Genomic DNA, 23,738 nt, shown 5'->3' with positions numbered 1-23,738 from the left:
TATGCACCACTGAAACTTTGCCCTTCAAAGTGTTGGTGATGCATTTGTCATTATGTTGGACATTTTTAGTAGAGTTTCACAGATTGCACACACAAACAAATTACCATTATATGCTCTTTCACTTGCTGCATTTGATAAAGAAGGAAGGGTCTTGCATTTATATAGCAACTTTCACATTCTCAGGACATCCCAAGGTGCTTCCCAGCTAATTAAATACTTTTGAAATGTAGTCAGTTATGTAGACAAACACTGCATTGAAATAGTGCCCCAAACAGCAATGAGCTAAACGACCAGTTGATCTGTTTTCCTTTGGGTGGAGGTGATTAAGTAATATATGTTTGCCTGGGCACTGGGAGAACTCCCTTACTCTTCTTTGTACCATGTGCAAGCACTACTTAGTACCATGGGATTTTTCACGTCCACCCAAAAAAGGCAGACAGAGCCTCTGTTTACCATTTCATCTAAAAGGTGCACAGTGCAGCACTCCCTCAGTACTGCACTGAAGTGTCGACCTAGGTTATGTACTGAAGTCCTGGAGTGGGCACTGATGGAGGACTCCTAATTTAATGCTAATTTGAATTCTGAGATATTTTGTGCTGGGGATCTGTGTCCATTAGGAGGAAATATTGGAAATCAAATAAGTAACATGAGATTACTCAAGCCGATTTAGTGCAGCATCCTTCAGGTAGCAGAGAAGGGAGTTTCAGTAGTATCGACCAAATTCAACTCCAGGTCTGAGAGGAGCAGTGTGTTGCCCCACAGCACCACCTAGTACTACTGTTACCTGAACAGTTTAAAATAACAAAGCACCAAAAGAGTAGAGACACTTACAGAGAAACATTAAGGTTGACAATAATAGCAATAACATTCTGTTATTCTGCCATTATGGCCATTACCTTTCTAGAAAGTCTCATTTTCTTCTCTCATTTCACTTCACCTGTAACAAACACATGCTATGGCAATAAACATGTCTTGCAAAATTATATATATAAATAACAGAATAATATGCATCATCTGACTATATTACCATCCAAAATTGGAGTCTCCTCATCTTAATTATTCAAGCACAATATGCCTCCTGCACGGTTTTACTTAAATTGCTTAAAGTGAGTTACTGGACAATTTCATTTTTTTTCATGCAAGAAACTACTTCAGGTTAGATATTAATTATCTAATACACATCACCTATGAACAATGACCATAACACCCTACAACATGTATATTGAGTTTCTTGTAGCTTGGGACAGTTTACATAAAGTTCTATTTTTGTCTTTTACAGTTAACTGTCAATGGAAATGATGTGAGTCTTCCCTACAGTTCAAAAGGATTTAATATTACTAAACTGGGCATCAGCACATATATTTCTATTCCTCACATTCGAACAAGTATTACTGCTTTCCATTATGCCTTTAAAATCAGAGTGCCCGAACAATACTTCTTTAATAATACCCAAGGCCAATGTGGTATGTGCTCTGTGATTGTATAAAATTATATATTTTGTAATGGTAATTTTGCTGGTGATATGAATTTTGCCCTGTTACATAACACACTGCATAATTTTTTCATTTGTTAGGATCCTGTTCACACACCCCAGCCCAATGCATAAGAAAGACTGGGAGTGTAGAGCCTTCTGATTGCTGTCATAAGACTGCATATGATTGGAAAGTTGATGATCCTGATAATCCTTCTTGTCGATCAGCTCCTACTAACTTGTCTTGTACTCCACCTCCTCCTCCTCCAACATGCAAAACTGAGAAAATATTGTGTGATATCATTTCAGAAAAGTAAGTGAACTCATTCTTCCCATTTAATTTCTTTCAAAGTAAAAATCTGAAAGACGATTTACACATCCATCTATATTTACATCTATAACTCTATCAGTATATATCTCTTTCCACCTATGTAGAATATAAAAACTTTACACACGTGCACACTTCCTATCCATCACACTTCAGATGTCACCTACTGTCTAATGCATCACATTTAAAAGAAAAATGTAGAGAAACAAAGGCAGTAGTTTGCAATGTACAGACGAACTCTGCAGGAGCACATAATACTGGAGCCACATTATTCTTGGCTTTCCAACCTGACTTTGCACTGACAGTTGTATCACGCATGTCCTCATTGTATCTCATATTTCTCAGCCCAAATGAGATGAAAAAAGAGTCTAGAAATTTGAATGTACAGTGCCCTTTCCTCGGGCGAGGAACGGGTGCTGAAGGGTCCAATATGGAGCGTGACATATGCATTCAATCTGTGCCACAAGTACGCCATATTGGTTAGGGCGCCCTGTAGTCATCCAGGTAGTCTGCCTGAAACAGGAGTCAGGCCCATTGTTTATGCAAATTGTAGGCCTAACACATGTTTCAGGTCCCTTTGCTGAATTGGTTTGTGATTGAGCGCAGCATGCGCTGTGAATGCTGTGATCAGTTTTCATGGACATACAGCAGCCAAACGGTCATTAAAGGGAAAACTGGAGGCTGCCACCGAAAAGGTAAGTACAACATTTTATACTTACCTGAATGTGGTGCCAGGAGGAGAAAGTGTGCTGGCGTGTGCTCGACTCCCTCCTGTTTGCCTCACCCTTTCTCCCGGACTTACCTACTGCTCTTGGCTGGTGTCCCAGGCGGCCGATCTCGCTCCCGCGACCGGTGAGCTGCCTCTGGGGCCACGACTGGTGCCCACAGCTCTCTGGTGATATACAAATGAGGCTGGCAAACCAATTTCCCTTGATCCTGCCGTCAGCCTCTTCAGGCTCGTGCAGCGGCCGCCGAACCTGAATCATAGAATTACATAGAATGTATCGCACAGAAACAGGTCATTCGGCCGAACAGGTACATGCCAGTGTTTATGCTGCAGACGAGCATCGTTCCTCCCTACTTCCTCTAACCCCATGAACATATCCTTCTATTCCTTTCTCCCTCATGTGCTTATCTAGCTTCCCGTAAATGTATCTATGCTAGTCGCCTCAATTAATCCTAGTGGTAGCAAGTTCCACATTGTTACCACTTTTTGGGTAAAGAAGTTTCTCCTCAATTCTCTATTGGATTTATCAGTGACTACCTTATATTTATGGCCCATGATTCTGGTCTCCCCCGCATCTTCTCTACGTCTACCTTATCAAACCCTTTCATAATCTTGAAGACCTCTATCAGATCATCCCTCAGTCTTCTCTTTTCCAGAGAAAAGAACCCCAGCCTGCTCAATCTTTCCCGATAGGTATAACCTCTCAGTTCTGGTATCATCCTAGTAAATCTTTTTTTGCACCTAATCCAGTGCCTCTATATTATTTTTATAATATGGAGACCAGAACTGTTCACAGTACTCCAAGTGTGGTCTAACCAAAGTTCTATACAATCGCACCTGATATTAAGTGCGATCCAATTTGTGGGCTAAGATTTCAAAAATAAGCCAGAAAGACAGCTGCAAAATAGGTGTGAAGCTAATTAATAGGTTAATGGTCTGGGCGCAGTAAAAAGATTATGTTTATATGCCTTATGAATAGCAATTTAAATCTGGGCTAAATCTGGAAAGATATTTCAATTAAATACATGTAGGTTGGGGCAAGCTCAGGATCAGTAACCTAAAAAAGTCTAATAAGCAAAGTATTTTCACAAGATATGTTATAGAAATTAACAGAAAATAGTCTGAATTCTCTGGCCTCTATATACTAAGTTGGTTGAGATATGAAATGCTATAATGAAAAAAGCATTATAAACACTCTGTTTTCCAATATTCAGGCCATTTGAACAATGCAGATTGAAGATCAATCTGGACAAGTACGTCAAGGCTTGCATCTTTGACCATTGCCAACTAAATTCCACCGTTGACTGTAGTAGCCTGGAAGCTGCTGCAATGGCTTGTGCAAGTATAGGCATATGTGTTGATTGGAGGGCTTTCACAAATGGACAGTGCAGTAAGTATTATAAATCTGGATGATGATCAAGAAATGAAAAAGAATTACTTCCAGGTACAGGAGTTACGCAACAAGATACAAAAAAAACAATCAATTGCTTCTAACCAGACTGCTTTATAACTGAAATGGTGACACCACTGTGATTGTGACTTTGTGAAAATATATGGTCAGGAATTTTCCTGTATTAACATTCCATACACAATAAAAGCCCCTTAATGGGAACAGCTCTGTGATAGTGTTTCCTGCAAACATGCTCCCTCCAAGAGTAACTCTGAACAAAACATTTACATGTTATAGTGTTTGGAAATGGGGCATTCTAAAATGGTGGATTGCCATCTTTGGTATGCAGATTTACTGCCTGAGATCTAATATCTTTTCTGAAGACATTATTGTGGCCCCATATTCAGGTGTGAAAAATGGGGAAACACTATGGGGGGAAAATTTGATAAAGCTTATTATTGGGCACGGATAGTGTGATCCGTTATTAACCCACGCCCAGTGGCCCCTGCGCAGATAGGACGAGATTTTAATCAGGCCTGAGGACTTACCTGCAAGCAGCGTTGGAAATCAGCGTTGACGCGAGGATTCAGTGCAATTTGTACTTTCCACCAGCAGGGGGAGCCCAATCTCTTAGAATTAGAATCATAGAAGTTTACAACATGGAAACAGGCCCTTCGGCCCAACATGTCCATGTCGCCCAGTTTATACCACTAAGCTAGTCCCAGTTGCCTGCACTTGGCCCATATCCCTCTATACCCATCTTACCCATGTAACTGTCCAAATGCTTTTAAAAAACAAAATTGTACCCGCCTCTACTACTGCCTCTGGCAGCTCGTTCCAGACACTCACCACCCTTTGAGTGAAAAAATTGCCCCTCTGCACCCTTTTGTATCTCTCCCCTCTCACCTTAAATCTATGTCCCCTCATTATAGACTCCCCTACCTTTGGGAAAAGATTTTGACTATCTACCTTATCAATGCCCCTCATTATTTTATAGACTTCTATAAGATCACCCCTAAACCTCCTACTCTCCAGGAGAAAAAGTCTCAGCCTATCCAACCTCTCCCTATAAGTCAAACCATCAAGTCCCGGTAGCATCCTAGTAAATCTTTTCTGCACTCTTTCTAGTTTAATAATATCCTTTCTATAATAGGGTGACCAGAACTGTACACAGTATTCAAAGTGTGGCCTAACTAATGTCTTGTACAACTTCAACAAGACATCCCATCTCCTGTATTCAATGTTCTGACCAATGAAACCAAGCATGCTGAATGCCTTCTTCACCACCCTATCCACCTGTGACTCCACTTTCAAGGAGCTATGAACCTGTACTCCTAGATCTCTTTGTTCTATAACTCTCTCCAACGCCCTACCATTAACGGAGTAGGCCCGATTCGATCTACCAAAATGCATCACCTCACATTTATCTAAATTAAACTCCATCTGCCATTCATCGGCCCACTGGCCCAATTTATCAAGATCCCGTTGCAATCCTAGATAACCTTCTTCACTGTCCACAATGCCACCAATCTTGGTGTCATCTGCAAACTTACTAACCATGCCTCCTAAATTCTCATCCAAATCATTAATATAAATAACAAATAACAGCAGACCCAGCACCGATCCTTGAGGCACACCGCTGGTCACAGGCCTCCAACTTGAAAAACAACCCTCTACAACCACCCTCTGTCTTCTGTCGTCAATCCAATTTTGTATCCAATTGGCTACCTCACCTTGGATCCCGTGAGATCTAACCTTATGTAACAGGTGAGGTGCCTGAAGATTGGAGGGTAGCAAATGTTGTGCCTTTGTTCAAGAAGGGCGGCAGGGAAAAGCCTGGGAACTACAGACCGGTGAGCCTGACATCTGTAGTGGGTAAGTTGTTAGAGGGTATTCTGAGAGACAGGATCTACGGGCATTTGGAGAGGCAGGGACTGATTAGGAACAGTCAGCATGGTTTTGTGAGAGGAAAATCATGTCTCACAAATTTGATTGAGTTTTTTGAAGGGGTAACCAAGAAGATAGATGAGGGCTGTGCAGTAGGCGTGGTCTACATGGACTTTAGCAAAACCTTTGACAAGGTACTGCTAAAGTCCATGTAGACCACGTCTACTGCACAGCCCTCATCTATCTTCTTGGTTACCCCTTCAAAAAACTCAATCAAATTTGTGAGACATGATTTTCCTCTCACAAAACCATGCTGACTGTTCCTAATCATTCCCTGCCTCTCCAAATGCCCGTAGATCCTGTCTCTCAGGATACCCTCTAACAACTTACCCACTACAGATGTCAGGCTCACCGGTCTGTAGTTCCCAGGCTTTTCCCTGCCACCCTTCTTAAACAAAGGCACAACATTTGCTACCCTCCAATCTTCAGGCACCTCACCTGTAGCTGTCGATGATTCAAATATCTCTGCTAGGGGACCCGCAATTTCCTCCCTAACCTCCCATAACGTCCTGGGATACATTTCATCAGGTCCCGGAGATTTATCTACCTTGATGCGCATTAAGACTTCCAGCACCTCCCTCTCTGTAATATGTACACTCCTCAAGACATCACTATTTATTTCCCCAAGTTCCCTAACATCCATGCCTTTCTCAACCGTAAATACCGATGCGAAATATTCATTTAGGATCTCACCCATCTCTTGTGGTTCCGCACATAGATGACCTTGTTGATCCTTAAGAGGCCCTACTCTCTCCCTAGTTACTCTTTTGCCCTTTATGTATTTGTAAGGGAGGATGTCTCTTAAAATTTCTTAAGGGTAGCCGGCACCTGTTATTTGCTAAAAATAACAGTCTGCTGTCTGTACGGAGTCTAAACGGAGATCAGACATCGCACACGTAAAACACAGTTTCAGGTCCCGTCCCTATGTTTACACACTGAGTTATGTTAAAACATTGAATAAAGGTTGTGCACTACTAAATCCCACATCCTCCAATCTGCATGCCAGACCTCACCAATCTGCCGATCTGAGTTGGTACCAGGCCTGCAAGAGTGCATGCACCAAGGTCCTCAGATGATGCAAGAGGTGCACAGAAGGAGAGACATCCTGTATCCTCAGTGGGGGATGCACGAGGCCCTCCAGACATATGCCCAAAAGGCGATGGGAGGCAACAGGGGATGAAAGCAATGCCAGACGCATAGCACCACGAACATGGATGCTTGATACCCGATGCCTGCTTTTCTATTACCTAGTTTGGGATGTACATTATCAGGAAACCTGTTTTGTAACTTTGCCTGGGATGTGTATACACCATTTATCAGAGACCTGAAATTCCTTTCTGAGCTTGGTGCTCTGTCCCAGTACTAAAGCTATTCATGGTGGAAGTTGCATTCTGCCAGATGTACTAGGCTATTGCCAACATTACAGTGCTTCGTTCGATAATACCATGTTTAAAGTGATTGCTTTCGTAGTTGGATATTTTGTCCATATTTGTACCTAATACTTTTTTTTAATACTATAGATTATACCTGCAATCAAGGTTTAGTGTACAAGCCATGTCAGAGCAAAAGAGATGATCAATGTGAAAATCAGTAAGTATGTTATTAGTGTATTCTAACTTAAAATTCAACTCAGCTGCTAATGTGTTGATTATTTATAATGTGATTAAGAGACCCATGATGTTTAAAACATAACTTTGAACAAAATAATGTTTAATAAAATCCACTAATCTTGATTTTAAAAAGTAAAGCAAAGCTGCTGTTTCCTTATTCTTCAGTGTGGCGATACCTGGGGAGATATTCACCCCTGCTGTGGAAGGCTGCTTTTGTCCAAATGGAACGATCCTATCTGAAGACAAATCCAAATGTGAAGTTTCGTGTGAGGGTAGGTTATTGTAATTTTATTTTCATAAGGACATTATTCAGCAATTTTCATTTGTGGAAAGGCCACTCCACATTATATATATCATAGAGCAGGCCACTCACAGTACTATTTGCAGTGGCTCCAATAGATTATATAACTCAGGTCAACAAGAAAACATAACTGACAAACATGTGTGGAAGCATAAAGATATATAAAACTGCAATAAGAAATTGTACAATTACAACCGAAAGATCTTAAAAACAATAGGGCTGATTTTCCTCGGAGCCTTGTGCCTACAGCTAGGCAGTCGGAGCTTACCCAAAGACGTGCTCCATTTGCAATGAACCCATCTAGACACTCCCCTGGCACAGGCCTACCCCAAACTCTGCTGCTGTTGCTGCAGGCCTCAGAAGGTTGCAACAGCAGCAGTGGCTGCCAGAGTCAGGCCCTTCTGGCTGAAGTCCAAAAACAACATCCCAAAGGCCCTCATATTTCTTGCAGCAATATTTCAATTACCTTATCATCAAAGCAAGGGAGCCCAGCTTCTCCTTACATTGTTGCCAGATATCTCTTCAGCAATTTCTCAAACAGCTAATGTGTCTTTAAGGCCTGTAGCAGCACACAAATTCCGTCCTCCCATTGGACATAAGTTCAATCCCATACATCTGTAAGATGCAAGTGACCTGAACTTGGAACAATGGTCTGATTGCGTTGGGCACAGTTAGCAAGTGTGCTCAGGTGGCAGGAGGAGGAGAATTGTCTCCATCCTATTTATACTAAAGTATAAATTAGAATTTAAAAATGAATATATTTTATGACATCACAGGGAGATTTCCCTAGGTCTGTGCTTTGGAGCACTGGGTCACCTGGGCACAGAAAATCAGGCAGGTCAAAATGCAAGCCAGTAAAGGAACCCGCCCAATATTCATTGTGCCTAGGCGATTCAGTGCACCCAGGAAAATCTCCCCTCATCAGTGTCTGGACATGAACATGGTCTCTGCAATGATAGAAAAAGAAATACACTAATCATCTTTTGCAGCTCACAGCCAATTATTTAAATGAGCATATATATAATGTAATGTGTGAAAATCCTTGAGTTGGTAATGCTGTAATGTCCCAGTACACAAATCAGTGGGTTACACTGTAAAGGTAACACTGTTGTTCTTACTTGCTCCAGAGATGGCACTATTAGCTCTCTCAGCCTGTTACAACACACAGTTAAAAGACACATCATTTCTTTCTGATGAACTGTGAGCCAGGTCATTGTTAGCAATAAATCAGATTTGTTTTATGCACATTATAAAGAAAACAGACATGCATTAATAACAACTTTTCTGGTTTTTCTGTAGTTTGCCGTGACTATTTAGGACACCCAAGAAAGGTGAGTGTTCAAAAACGCTGACCTACTTTTAATATTCTTGTAAATTAAATTCAGATATTTATTAATTGTCTTTTGAGATGAATAAGCCAAAGTATCTTGATGTGGAGATGCCGGTGATGGACTGGGGTTGACAATTGTAAACAATTTTACAACACCAAGTTATAGTCCAACAATTTTTATTTGAAATCTACAAGCTTTCGGAGGCTTCCTCCTTCGTCAGGTAAATGTTCAGACTTTTAGACTACCAAAGTATCTTGGTAGTCTAAAAGTCGTAATTAAAAATGGAATAAAACTTTGGTAAATGTTATGGATTCCATTGTTCCAAGCGCATTTATATAAGATCAACCATGGGTGCTGTTATCATTTCCCTGCTTAACCCAAGAATTAGAAGGTAGCATTGACAGCACAGGGGATGGATGTACTTTCCTGTGCTGTTGTCAGTGATTCATTTCTACCTAGAAATCACACCTTAGTATTTAATTAGTAATTTTGTTTTATTTTTACTTGCTTAAATAGAAGAGAATAGAATAAGAGAAAGCCTCATGGAAAGATCCAGAAACGCATTAGCTCCTTGGGGATGTAGACAACCTCTTTCCTGATGAGAATCCCATTGAAAATGTCATTGTTAGACGAAAGGGATTGGGAGAGCCCAAGTTTGAAAGTAAATTGGATCTAATGAGAAATTAACTGGGAGAACTTAAGCAGGAGGCAACAAGTACATGGGAGGACCTGAACAAAAAGCTACAGGGGTTAAAAGAAGAAATGTAGAAGAATGATAAAAGAATGAAGAGAGCTGAAGACCAGACTTACCTTTTTCATTTTCAGTGGGTGAAAACATTCATCAAAATAGATGATTAAGGAATTTAATTGCAATCCTCACTAATATCACCACAGCATGATTTCAACCCATTCATGGTAAAGCCTTGAAATTTCCAAAAGAAGAAAGAAAGGGGATAGAAAGTATTGGGATATATGTTGAAGATACTCCCTCCCACTTTTAATTGAAGAAAATAATAAACTCATCATAAATTCACATGGCTTCTTTTTAAAAAAGGTCAATTTCATTGCTGCTGTAGATGTCATTGAGTAGGGTTTCTCTCAATGCTCAGCCGCTTGGGAAGTGTCCAACCTCAAGAAACCACACTATGGGATAGAAAGTCTCCACCCTGTACCAAGCTTTCCTGGAGCAGGGCAGCTCTCCAGCTGTTTTGAAGTTGTGACAACAATTATTTGCACAGAAGTTGCAGTGAGTTAGAGGTGTACAGTGATGCTCCATGTAATTGATGGCACTGCAGCAGATTAGCAGGGAGAGAGACCCTACTCTGTAGCAATAGATGATTTTTTAAAAAGTTTGAGCAGAATAGTAGTCAGTCTATTGTTTCCTTCTATAAAAAGGTGTACCTTGAACAAAAGTGCTCCCACAGATTTTTTTCTGTTTAATGTGAGGCCATAGCAATGGGAAAGATGATAGAGAAACAAAAAATAATCTTTACGTATTTCAACCTATTGGTTGATTTATTAGACAAAAAAAGAACACATTGTAATCCCTGAAATGGTTGGAGTAAAACACAGCATGCTTTACCCAGTTCACCTCAGTCTGGGGTTATTCCCAACCCTCACCCCTCATTTTCTTCCTACAATGTCCAAGGGGCAACCATTTCCAGTGGCACCATAGGAAGCTGGTTCTGGATCTTCTGCTGGACCCCGACGTCAGATCAGAGGATCTGATGGGGCCTAGTGACAAGATGAGCAAGACCCTCCAGTTAAGTTTGAAACTTCCTTTTTAAGGGCCCTTACGGATATTTGGCTCTTGGGGCTTGGAAACCAGTAGCCATAAGGCCTCGAGGTGGGCAGCCAGGCTTCTCAGGCCTCCAACTGCATGCCTCATTCTGCCCCCAATTCCTGACAGAGGATGGACCTGCACTAGGTATGCGACCAAGTCATGCTAATGGCCTAGCCCCCCAAATCCAGGCATATGGTAGGATGGAGAGGTGAAGTGCACATTCAGTGTGTTCTGCTTGTCCTGTGCCTGGGCCAGGGTGGGGGTATAATTTCAGGGTCATAATATTTTTACTTTGTGTCAGGCAGGTAATAAATTTGTGCAGTAAATTGTCTGTCGTACAGAAATGGGCAAAGTGTTGTGTCGATAGAAAAAATATAAATTGTGCCTGGTATATTCCTAATGGTAATGAAATACCCAATATATCATTATTTTATTTGCATGCTTTTATTCACAGGAGGGAGATACATGGAATGATGCCCAAGATCCATGCATCTCATACACATGTACTGAGCTCGGAGTTTTAATCAGAAATAAATCCTGCAATCAGGATGAAACCTGCCCTGAGGTATGTGATGATCACTGTTTATTTCTAGCATGTTATGCTTCATCGCATTTATATACTTTTCCAGACCTCTGAAGTGCCATGTGCAGACAGTTGAGGAAATCCTTCTGTAATACAACCATAACCTCGGTGTTTATAAACAGCCTGAGCATTTTACATTTAGAACCTAATTATTCTATTCAGCAAATTTACCAGTTAGTGGCAGCAGCTGCCATTTTATACTCTCAGAATCCTATCAACGCCTATAGGCATCAAAAATATTTTATTTCAAGTTACTTTTTTAAAGGTCATTATACTAATTAACTTGTGAACATACAGTAGATTATAATTAAGTTTCACATTTTGACTAAAGAGACTATTGCTGTTCTTTTATTCCTTCAATGAAATTGCCTATTCTCTGTTAATTCTCTCTTCCATCACTGTCATTACAATATATGCAAGTCATTTGACCAAATTATGAACCCTTTCAAACTTTTCAATCCTATGAACTTGATTCAAGAATTAATGAAATATTAATTACAGAGCTGATATCAGACCTAGAGTAAAATGCAATCTATGCCTATTAGTATGTTGAAGCATTAAGATGTATTTTTCTACTTCATAAAATTATAGAATCAGAATTGTTACAGCATAGAAGGAGGCCATTCGGCCCATTGAGCCTGTGCTGGCTCTATGTAAGAGCGATCCAGTTAGTCCCATTCCCCTGCTCTTTCCCTGTAGTGCTGCACATTTTTTCCCTTCAGATATTTATCCAATTCCTTTTTGAAAACTACGATTGAATCTGCATCCACCACCCTTTCAGGCAGTGCATTCTAGATCATAACTACTCACTGTGTAAAAAAGTTTTCCCTCACGTCGCCTTTGGTTCTTTTGCCAATCACCTTAAATCTGTGTCTTCTGGTTCTCGACCCTTGTGCCAATGGGAACAGTTTCTCTTTATTTACTTTATCTAAACCAGTCATGATTTTGAACACTTCAATCAAATCTCCTCTCAACCTTCTCTGCTCTAAGGAGAACAACCCCAGCTTCTCCAGTCTATCCACGTAACTGAAGTCCTTCATCCCTGGAACCATTCTAGTAAATCTTTTCTGCACCGTCTCTAAGGACCTTCACATCCTTCCTAAATGCGGTGCCCAGAATTGGACACAATATTCCAGTTGTGGCCAAACCAGTGTTTTATAAAGGTTCAACATAACTTCCTTGCTTTTGTACTCTGTGCCTCTATTTATAAAGCCCAGAATCCCATATGCTTTTTTAACCACTTTCTCAACTTGCCCTGCCACCTTCAAATATTTATGCACATATACCCCCAGGTCTCTCTGATCCTGCACCCTCTTTAGAATTGTACCATTTAGTTTATATTGCCTCTCCTCGGTCTTGCCAAAATGTATCATTTTGCACTTCTCTGCATTAAATTTCATCTGCCACGTGTCCGCCCATTCCACCAGCCTGTCTATATCCTCCTGAAGTCTATCACTGTCCTCCTCATTGTTTACTACACTTCCAAGTTTCGTGTCATCTGCATATTTTGGAATTGTGCCTTGTGCACCCAAGTCCAAGTCATTAATATAGATCAAAAAAAGCAGTGGTCCTAGTACCGACCCCTGGGGAACATCACCTTCCTCCAGTCAGAGAGACAACCATTCACCACTACTCTCCGTTTCCTGTCACTTAGCCAATTTCGTATCCATGCTGCCACTGCCCCTTTTCTTCCATGGGCTTCAATTTTGCTGACAAGCTATTATGTGGCACTTTATCAAACGCCTTTTGAAAGTCCATATACACATCAACCGCATTGCTCTCATCAACCCTCTCTGTTACCTCATCAAAAAACTTGATCAAGTTAGTTAAACACGGTTTGCCTTTAACAAATCCATGCTGGCTTTTCTTTATTAATCCACACATGTCCAAGTGACTTATTAATTTTGTCCTGGATTATCGTTTCTAAAAGCTTTCCTACCAGCAAGGTTAAACTGACTGGCCTGTAGTTGCCGGGTTTATCCTTACACCCTTTTCTGAACAAGAGTGTAACATTTGCAATTCTCCAGTCCTCTGGCACCACCTCCATATCTAAGGAGGATTGGAAGATTATGGCCAGCACCTCTGCAATTTCCACCCTTCCCTCAGCAATCTAGGATGTATCCCATCCGGACTGGGTGACCTATCTACTTTAAGCATAGCCAGCCTTTCTAGTACCACTTCTTTATCAATTTTCAACCCATCCAGTATTTCAACTACCTCCCCTTTCACTGTGACTTTGGCAGCATCTTCTTCCCTGGTAAAGAAAGATGCAAAGTACCATTTAGTGCCACAGCCATGTCCTCTGTCTCCATGCATAGATCTCCTTTTGGTTCCCTAATCGGCCCCACCCCTCCTCTTACTACCAGTTTACTATTTATATGCCAATAGAAGACTTTTGGATTCCCTTTTTTGTTTGCTGCCAGTCTATTCTCATACTCTCTCTTTGCCCCTCTTATTTCCTTTTCCACTTCTTCTCTGTACTTTCTATATTCAGCCTGGTTCTCACTTGTATTATCAACCTGACATTTGTCAAACGCCCCCTTTTTCTGCTTCATCTTACTCTCCATCTCTTTCATCATCCAGGGAGCTCTGGCTTTGGTTGCCCTACCTTTCCCCCTCATGGGGATGTACCTAGACTGTACCCGAACCATCTCCTTTTTAAAGGCCACCCATTGTTCGATTACAGGTTTGCCTGCCAATCTTTGATTCCAATTTACCTGGGCCCGATCCGCCCTCAACCCACTGAAATTGGCCCTTTTCCAATTAAGTATTTTTACTCTAGATTGTTCCTTATCCTTTTCCATAACAAATCTAAACCTTATACTATGATCACTGTTCCCTAAATGTTCCCCCACTGACACTTGCTCCACTTGACCCACCTCATTCCCCAGAACCAGATCCAGCAACGCCTCCTTCCTCATTGGATCGGAAACATACTGGTCAAGAAAGTTCTCCTGAACACACTTCAGAAATTCCTCCCCCTCTTTGCCCTTTATACTATTACTATCCCAGTCTATATTAGGATAGTTGAAATCCCCCATTATCACTACTCTATAGTTCTTGCATCTCTCTGTAATTTCTCTGCAAATTTGCTCCTCAATATCCTTCCCACTAGTTAGTGGCCTATAGAATACACCCAGTAGCATAATGGCACCTCTATAGTTTCTACCCAATTTATCTTATTATATCGAAAAAATCTTTAACATTTCAAGTGTCATAATTGTAAGTACAAATTTGGCACAAGTAACAATTCTTCAAAAAAAGGAACTTGCTTTTATCACGTTTATATTTAAGGAACAACATATCCTATACTAACCATTCAATATTTATTCATTTTTTTAGGCTCAAAGAATCTATATTGACAGTTGCTGTTTTAAGTGCACTCCATCAGAAGGTACCCATTTAATGCGTTACATAAACATTAATTGTTCTTTGCTACAGTGTTTAGTGAAAGCTAGTTTTAATACTGACATGTAAAAATGCAGCAGCTAAATGCCTCTGCACAATTGATGACAACCTAAACAAGGGACAAACCTCTGTTTATAGAGATTACTGCCAGGAATGTCCTCTTGATCAGCCACCATCAATTTAGCAAAAGATCAGCGGAAGCCCCAGATACATGCATAAATGGGGTTTACACAATCTTCCACCCAAGTTAAGGCATCCAATTGGAAGTACCCATGAGTCAATTCCTGATGCATGTTTCTAAAAGTTTTTTTTTTAAAAGAAAGGTTCAGTTTCTTTCTTCCTGAAATTAATCCCTATTTCCCAACATTTGTTAAATCAGGGCAATCAATTTATTCTGCTCCCTTTCATTGCTGAGATGTTATCTCCATTCTGGGGTATTGGCTCATGGGCACTGCTCTTCCTTTGGTATCTTATCGAAGTGGTAGTATTTCATATTATGAATCTACACAGAGCATTTCAATAGGCTATTGGATAGCATCTGCAGGTAGCTTCCAGACACCCACAGGGGACATAACAGAAGTCAGTAACTTAGTTGGGTCCTTTGGACACCTGCCACTTTCTGTTTTGAACAATGAAAGAATGGCAGACTATAGGATATATAAAGGTGCTAATGGTGTACCTGTTCAATGTATTTTTTGCTGCCATGTTTGCAGTTTGAGTATCAATTAGTACTACTTAGTCCTCCCCTAATTGAGCATATACCATTGGTGAGTGATAGTGGGGGATTGAGGAAGCTTGCTACCCGTACTTGCCATTAACCACGATGTAGCTGCATCAGTCCTAGAAGCCTCCTTTGCTGCAGTCACTGTGAGCTCAGTACTTTCAGAGGCAGTGCCTACTATTAATTGGGCAGGGTCATGTGATGGAACAGACTGTTGCTGAAATCATTGCCAACAGGCTGCTCTTGTGCTTTTCAGTGCAGTCCAATTCTGGAAGATTTGATGCTCAGTGGTCTAGGTTAGACTAAAACTCAGTGTTCTAACACCTTCCATAAAGTAGATCTACTATGGTCTATATCCCCGTACAACTCAGGAGCAGCACTCAGAATGCTGGACCTGCATCCTGTACCACCTGGGCTTTCATCAATTGTTAGAACTACTATCCCTCCTTCGCCAGTGCTTAGTGCTTCCTCCTCACTATGATCTTTTCTTCTAGTATGTGCATCTATATTACTGTCTGGTCAACTGCATGTGGTGACAGTAAACTTATGTACTCATATAATCTTTCAAGTCATCAGTATGTCTGTAGACGTCAAAAACTCAAGTGCTTCATCCCATTACCGACCTGAACCTGACTACTCTTCTCCATCTCCTACAGACTCCATGGTGTGTCTGCCCAGGAGTTGAAGAGTTTCCTGCTCATGTCTACTTAGAGGCCTGGTGCTTTGCCATTCCACCATCCACAGCAGTTTTTGCCTCTGATTGTGTTCATGTTTCTCCTTTGCAAAGAAAACAGAGATTTAGACACGCTGCAAACTAGTTCGCAATGTCATTCACCCAGGTGCCTGCAAACATTCCCTTGTGAACATGCTATCAGGTGCAAGCCATGCAACAATCTCTTTACTTCCCACTCATACATTGCATGAAATGTGTTATAAGACAGTGGAATGACAGGAGAGGAGGTGCACCCATGAAGGGGATGGTGTGGGTTTCTTGTGCCCACTCAGGGTATCATTCATTTCTTCTCTCACATTATGTGTGGCGTTGAGTCATGCTTCCAGCAGTATCTCAGCACTTAGATGGATACTGGTGCTTTCACTTACCTGGTCAGCCTGGTGAGGTCATTAAAATGTTTCCAGCACAGATTAGCCACTCATGAGGTGGTAGAGTTGACACTGACTGTCAGTGCCATCTCCCTTCAGATTGCTTGCACATCATTTTTCTGGGGCATGATTCTACGGGTGCCAAAGAACCTTTGTCTGCTGATCATTATCTCCACTGTAGCTTTTGAGAATCATGAGGCCTTGATCATCACAAACCCTCCAGATAGTGCTCTTCATTCTGCTAGTGTTTTTCTACCTTAATGTGCAGCTCCTGCTCCAGCTCACTCTCTCTTTCTCACTCTTACCCCCCTCCTCTCTCTTCCCCCCCTCCTCTCTCTTCCCCCTTCTGGCTGATTTAGCTGTATCAACCATTTAACTGCTGTCCCCAAATTCCCTCCATCCCAATGGCAGGGACTAAGTGGGATTACTGCTCCAATCCTGCCCTGCATACAAAATTAACCTCCCCTTACCCCCACCAAGGAAAACATGGTCAGATACTGGTGGAATCACAAGTAGGCGGAAGTCTTACCTCACTATCTCTGGATAATCCAGCCCCCAATCTCCAAAAACAATAAGCATTAAATAAGTTCTCCCTTCTGGAATAACCTCCATCTGTATCATAGGTACAATGTATGGCAAAAAAAGACTATTCTGAAGCTAACCAAATATGTGAATAATTATCTTGAAGGGAGGAGTTTGTTGTGATTGACAAACATCCAGCCAAATAGGAGGAAGCACTGCAGCACTGCCACTCTTGTGCCTTTTTTAAATACAACAAAATCAAAGGATCCATGACTCCTGTGAAAAAACTTAGTCTTATTTAATGCCATGACATGCAGTATCATGTACTTGTCTATAGTATTAACTTACAGAATAAACTGCTTCCTAGCATGATACACAAAGACTAAGGTGAGGCATGTGAAAAACAAATAGGTTACTAATTCAATCGGAAATAGAAGTATATACATTTGGCTAGGTAGGCTAAATAATCTTTTTTATTTCTAACTTGTGCTGTAATTTATTTTTCCTTACCTTAGACTTATGCAAGATTATTGCAGTCAATGAAACAGTCAGAAAAGGAAATTGTGAAACAACTGTTGAAGTGAAACAATGTCAAGGAAAGTGTTCATCGGTAACTCAGTAAGTAGGGTTCTTGCATCTTAAACACATGGACTAGAAGTAGCATAATGCATTGAAAAGTTGTATTTTACAACTGCATTCTGAGTTCAAATCCAACTTGAACTGATGGAATGAAATAACGTTCCCTCAATGAAAGTTAATTTCTACCCCATGGTGTCTGTTCCCTCCTGGTAAAGCCAAACTTGCATATCTGTTGTTACATCTGACTATGGTTAGTTCTAATTTCTGAACCGGAATGGGATTAGTGTCCTAGCAGAAAGGATAAATAGGGCTGTCAATAGGACTTTCAACTTGTAAGACCGGGGGGAGGGATCTGGGGAAGATAATTTAAGTCTGAAGAAAAAAGAAATAGGAAATTAGAGTAAAGGTCAGACCAAGTAAAGGAATACGAGTAACATAAACAGTCAGGGAACAAGTACAGTTAGAGAACATAAGTACAAAATAACTGTTAAAAGCAAAGGGAGGGGACCAATTTCTAAAAACAAATTAAATTGCCTGTATAGCAATAGTACAACATCTGAAACAAAACAGGGGAACTGGAGGCAATAATTCACAGCGAGGAGCCAGATGTAATAGGGATAACTGAAACAGGGCTACATAAAGAACAGGACTGGCAGTTAAATATTGCAGGATATAATGTATTTAGACAGGATAGGGAAGGAAGAAGGGGGATGGAGTAGCTGTACTAATTAGAGACAACATAATGGCAATAGAAAAAAGGGACATAAGTAATATTAAGATAGAAACAGAATCCATATGGATTGAGACAAAGGATAAGAAGGGATCAATCACGTTAATAAGGATATTCTACAGACCACTTAATAGTGGAAGGGAAGTGAATGATGAAATATGTAGACAAATCTATGAAACGAGTAAAAAACATTGAATAATAATCACGGGAGATTTCAACTACCCCCAAATAAACTGGCAAGAAGGGGTAGGGAAAGGAGAAAAGGGAATGGAGTTTTTACAGTGTGTACAGGACTCCTTTCTTACTCAGTATGTGAGAAGCCCAACAAGAGAGGAATCACTGCTGGATCTAATAATGGGAAATGAGCCAGAGCAAATAAGAGAAGTAAACGTAGGGGAACATCTAGGCAATAGCGATCATAAAATAATAAGGTTTAAAATAATGATTGAGAAAGACATAAGACAAAGACCTAAGTAATAGATTGAAAAAAAGATAATTTTGAGGGGGTGGGAATGGAACTAGGGCAGGTACACTGGAAAAAAAATGACAAAGAAATAGAACAGCAGTGGGTAATATTTAAAACGGTGATCAATAGGGTTCAGGAGAAATATATTCCTCTAAAAAGCAGGAACAAACTAGCCAATAATGAAACACCATTAATAAATGAAATAAAAGATAAGGGTAAAATTGAAACTAAAGAAAAAGGCATACTCTAAGTACATAGACGATAAAGGAGAAGATGACAAAGGGGAATACAAAGAGGTTAGGAAAGAAATCAAAAAAACAATTAGGAAAGCAAAGAGGAACTACAAGATTAAATTATCAAGGAGCAAATAAGAGAAGTAAGCGCAGGGGAACATCTAGGCAATAGTGATCATAACATAATAAGGTTTAAAATAATGGTTGAGAAAGACATAAGTTTTATAAATTAGATAGCCAGATGGTGAAGGATAGAATACTTGAGCCTTCAGTTGCTTCCAAGCCTTTATTCACAGAGATCCGTATTACCTACTAGACACCCTAGACAAGCTCTCACATAAATGGATACAAGAGAGACCCCAATTGATACGCACCACCTGAAATCAATTAACACTAATTGATATAAATCAGATCATTAACAATAAGTAAGACAAAGACCACAGTAATAGATTGGAAAAAATCTAATTTTATGGGAATGAGAAAGGAACTAGGGCAAGTAAACTGGAAAAAGATTTTGACAGACAAAGAAATAGAACAGCAGTGGGTAATATTTAAAACGGTGATCAATAGAGTTCAGGAGAAATATATTCCTCTAAAAAGCAAGAATAAACTAGCCAATAATGAAACGCATGGGTGAATAAAGAGATAAGGGTAAAATTGAAACTAAAGGAAAAGGCATACTCTAAGTACACAGATGATAAAGGAGAAGATGACAAAATGGAATACAAAGAGGTTAGGAAAGAAGTCAAAAATCAATTAGGAAAGCAAAGAGGAATTATGAGATTAAATGATCAAGGAATATAAAAAGCAATAGTAAAGTATTCTACAGACACATAAATAACAAAAAAAAAATCACGGGTAGTGACAGCGAAATGACAAAAATATTGAATCGTTACTTTGCCTCCGTGTTTACTAGGGAGGTTAACAAAGTGGGCAGTACATTAGAAGAAGAGATCAAACATGATATTAAAACATATAAGATAGAAAGGGAGGAGATAATTGATAAACTAATCAAACTTAGGGAGGATAAGACCCCACTCCGGATGTATTGCATCCACAAATATTAAAAGAAGTTAGGGAGGAGATAACAGAGACACTATAACATATATATAAAAATTCACTAGAAACGGGAATAGTGCCAGAGGACTGGTGGACAGCTAATGTTATTCCTATATTTAAAAAGGGAGATGGAACAAGTCCAAGGAACTATAGTCTAGTTAGCTTAACCTTGGTGATAGGAAAGATAATGGAATCTTTACTCAAATGTGTAATAGAAAGACATCTAGAGAATGAAAATATAATAAAGAATAGTCAGCATGGATTTTGGAAAGGAAAGTCTTGCTTGACCAACCTTATTGAATTCTTTGAAGAAGTAACAGAAAGACTAGACAAGGGTAATGCAGTAGATGTCATATATTTGGATTTTCAAAAGGCCTTTGATAAGGCACCGCATTGTAAACTCATGGCTAAGGTCAGAGCATGTGGAATCAGGGGACAGGTAGCCGAAAAGGTAGCAAGTTGGCTACAAAACAGAAAACAAAGCTTAGGGCTTAAGGACAGCTACTCAGACTGGCAAAAGGTGGGAAGTGGTGTTCCACAGGGATCGGTGCTGGGACCACTGTTGTTCACAATTTACATTAATGATTTGGATTCGGGAATCAGAAGTACAATTTCAAAATTTGCGGATGACACCAAATTGGGCGGTATATTTAATACAAAGGAAGAGTGCGTCAAAATGACAGAGGATATTAATAAACTTGCAGAATGGGTGTGTAATTAGCAAATTAATTTCAATCTGGATAAGTGTGAGGTGGTGCACTTTTGGTAGGAAGAATAAGGCCGTATACGGCTTGGATAATAAGAGTTTAAATGGGACAGAGAAGCAAAGGGATCTAGGGGTACAGATACACAAGTCATTAAAAGTATCGATGCAGGTTAATAAGGCCATAAAAAAGGCAAATCAAACACTGGGATTCATCTCCAGAGGGATAGAATTGAAAAGCAAAGAAGTTATGTTAAACTTGTATAGAACCTTAGTTAGACCACACTTGGAGTATTGTGCACAGTTCTGGTCACCATCTTATAGAAGGATATAGAGGCATTGGAGAGGGTGCAAAAAATATTCATAAAGATGATACCAGAACTGAGAGGATATCCTTGTCAGGAAAGGCTGAACAGGCTGGGACTCTTTTCTGTAGAAAAGAGAAGGCTGAGAGGTGACCTGATACAGTTCTTTAAGATAATGAAAGGGTTTGATAGGGTAGATGTAGAGAAAATGTTTCCACTTGTGGGGGAGTCCAAAACTAGAGGTCATAAATATAAAATAGTCACTAATAAATCCAATAGGGAATTCAGGAGAAACTTCTTTACCCAAAGAGTGGTAAGAATGTGGAATGGGTTAGCATAGATGCATTTAAGGGGAAGCTAGATAAGCACATGAGGGAGAAAGGAATAGAAGGATATCTAGACCAGTTGGGCCGAATGGCCTGTTTCTGTGCTTTAGTTTTGATGTAACTCAATGTTTCCCTGTTCTCATAGTACTTTGAATTGTTACATAACAGTTGACACAATTTGAGAGGAATTTGAACTCTGCCCGTCGGAAACATGGCATTTTAAAATCGGAATGGAGTGGGTGAAATACCCACTCCATTCCGATTTTAAAATGCCTGAATTTTCAGGCGTATAAGCGCTCACCTGAATCAGGTGAGAGCCTCATAAATGTATTGAAATCAAGGTCCTATCACGTCAATAGGACCCCGATGCCATCTTACCCTAGATGAGAGCAGGGCGCCTTCACGGCCACCCCAGCAATTACAACCAGGTCTGAAGACCAAAGAGGCCTTTCCAGGTAAGTTTAAAATTTTCCTTTGTGAGGCCAGGAGGAGCAGGAGTGTTTGTCTGGGCCCCAGAATGGACATGTAGGCCTCCTTTGCCCCGGACTACCCCCCCTTCGCAAACTGCAGATCGCCCTGGAAACCCCCCACCCACCCCCGACCATCCCTGCACTTACGGGTGGCCTATAGTTCACCCAACTTTGCCTGAATCAGGCAGGAGCCTTATTAATCTATTCAAATCAGGGTCCTATTACGTACATCGGACCCCAATGCCATTTTGACCCGGAGACCTGAAAAGGTAAATGTCGAAATTACTTTTGTGGGGCCAAAAGGAGCAGGAGTGCTCCTCCGGGCTCCACAAGGATAACGTGGGCCATTGCTGCCCCAGGCTCCCCTCCACCGCAATCGCAGCCCCCTGGACCTACCTTCTTACCAGCCAGGTCAGCCTCTGGGAGCTGGCAAGTAGCAGCAGAGAGCCCATTGGGCATCCACAGCTTGTCGGTGGAATGTTAATGAGGGTGGAAATAATTTTCAGTAGGCAGTTTTTATTTTATTAATTAGAGAACTAGGAATACAAGGCTGATGGAATTAACAATATTCAATAAATACTCTTCAAAAACAACAACTTGCATTTATATAGCGCCTTTAATGTAGTAAAAGCGTCGCATGGCACTTCACAGGAGCGTTGTCAGACAAAATTTGAGACCAAGTCACATAAGGAGATATTTGTTCAGGTGACCAAAAGCTTGGTCAAAGAGATAGGTTTTAAGGAGAGACTTAAAGGAGGAGAGAGAGGCGGAGAGGTATAGGGAGAGAATTCCAGAGCTTAGAGCCTACACAGCTGAAGGAACAGCCTCCAATGGTGGAGAAAATGAAATCCGGGATGCGCAGGAGGCCAGAATTGGAGGAGCATAGAGATCCCGGAGGACTGTAGGATTGGAAGACGTGACAGAGATAGGGAAGGGTGAGGCCATGGAGGGATTTAAACAAGGATGAGAAATTTAAAATGAAAGCGTTGCTGGACTGGGACCCATAGTAGATCAGCGAGCACAGGGGTGATGGGTGAACGGGATTTGGAGAGAGTTAAGACACGGGCAGCAGTATTCTGTCTATAACAGTCGCACAAAGGACAGGGTGACTAAACATTGTACTGATAAGTTCATAAATTTGTCCTGCATCATATGTATTGATTATTTTTTCAGATATGCCTTCAAAAGAAATCACATGATCTATGACTGCCAGTGCTGCCGTGAATACAAGACTGAAAAAATGTTAGTGAAACTACGTTGTAAAGATGGAAAAACCAAGACAATCAAGTATATCGACATCAAGTCTTGCAAATGCAAAGATTGTGGAACAAGGAAGTAACAGCTGTTGCACAAGTACATCTACTGAACTAAGGACCATGATTTCAACAGCTTACCTAGAAAGTTTTCAAATATAAAATTAAAATCAAATTTGGGAAATTATTCTCATGATGTCTTTACCAATTGATTGCTTTTAATTAAATGTCACAAGAGTTAATATTTTTTAAAAAGCTGAAAATCTTGTTTCCAATAAAGGCTATTGTTTTGTGGTGGGTGGTGATGGAATATTTAGAGCTCTTGTACTGTATCTGTTAGACACTATTTGTATGATTAGAAATGAGAATCAATAAACATATTTGCACAAGA

The 23,738-nt window shown here is 40.5% G+C and overlaps 1 protein-coding gene across 1 annotated transcript in view; it reads left to right on the top strand.

Moving 5' to 3' along the window:
* Positions 1-23,738, top strand: part of LOC137341593 (intestinal mucin-like protein) — a 93,671-nt gene extending 69,933 nt beyond the window's left edge. The window contains exons 23-32 of the mRNA XM_068004822.1: positions 1,280-1,463; positions 1,574-1,784; positions 3,741-3,916; positions 7,384-7,453; positions 7,639-7,745; positions 9,074-9,105; positions 11,343-11,453; positions 14,814-14,865; positions 17,739-17,841; positions 23,268-23,738. Coding sequence (XP_067860923.1) covers positions 1,280-1,463; positions 1,574-1,784; positions 3,741-3,916; positions 7,384-7,453; positions 7,639-7,745; positions 9,074-9,105; positions 11,343-11,453; positions 14,814-14,865; positions 17,739-17,841; positions 23,268-23,433 — 1,212 coding nt within the window. The 3' untranslated portion in view covers positions 23,434-23,738. The remainder of the gene's footprint in view (positions 1-1,279; positions 1,464-1,573; positions 1,785-3,740; positions 3,917-7,383; positions 7,454-7,638; positions 7,746-9,073; positions 9,106-11,342; positions 11,454-14,813; positions 14,866-17,738; positions 17,842-23,267) is intronic.

The sequence above is a fragment of the Heptranchias perlo genome, chromosome 24 (genome assembly GCF_035084215.1).
Source record: "Heptranchias perlo isolate sHepPer1 chromosome 24, sHepPer1.hap1, whole genome shotgun sequence".
Taxonomy (NCBI): Eukaryota; Metazoa; Chordata; class Chondrichthyes; order Hexanchiformes; family Hexanchidae; genus Heptranchias; species Heptranchias perlo.
The sequence above is the reverse complement of the archived record's forward strand: the minus strand, read 5'-3'. Positions and strand labels throughout refer to the sequence as shown.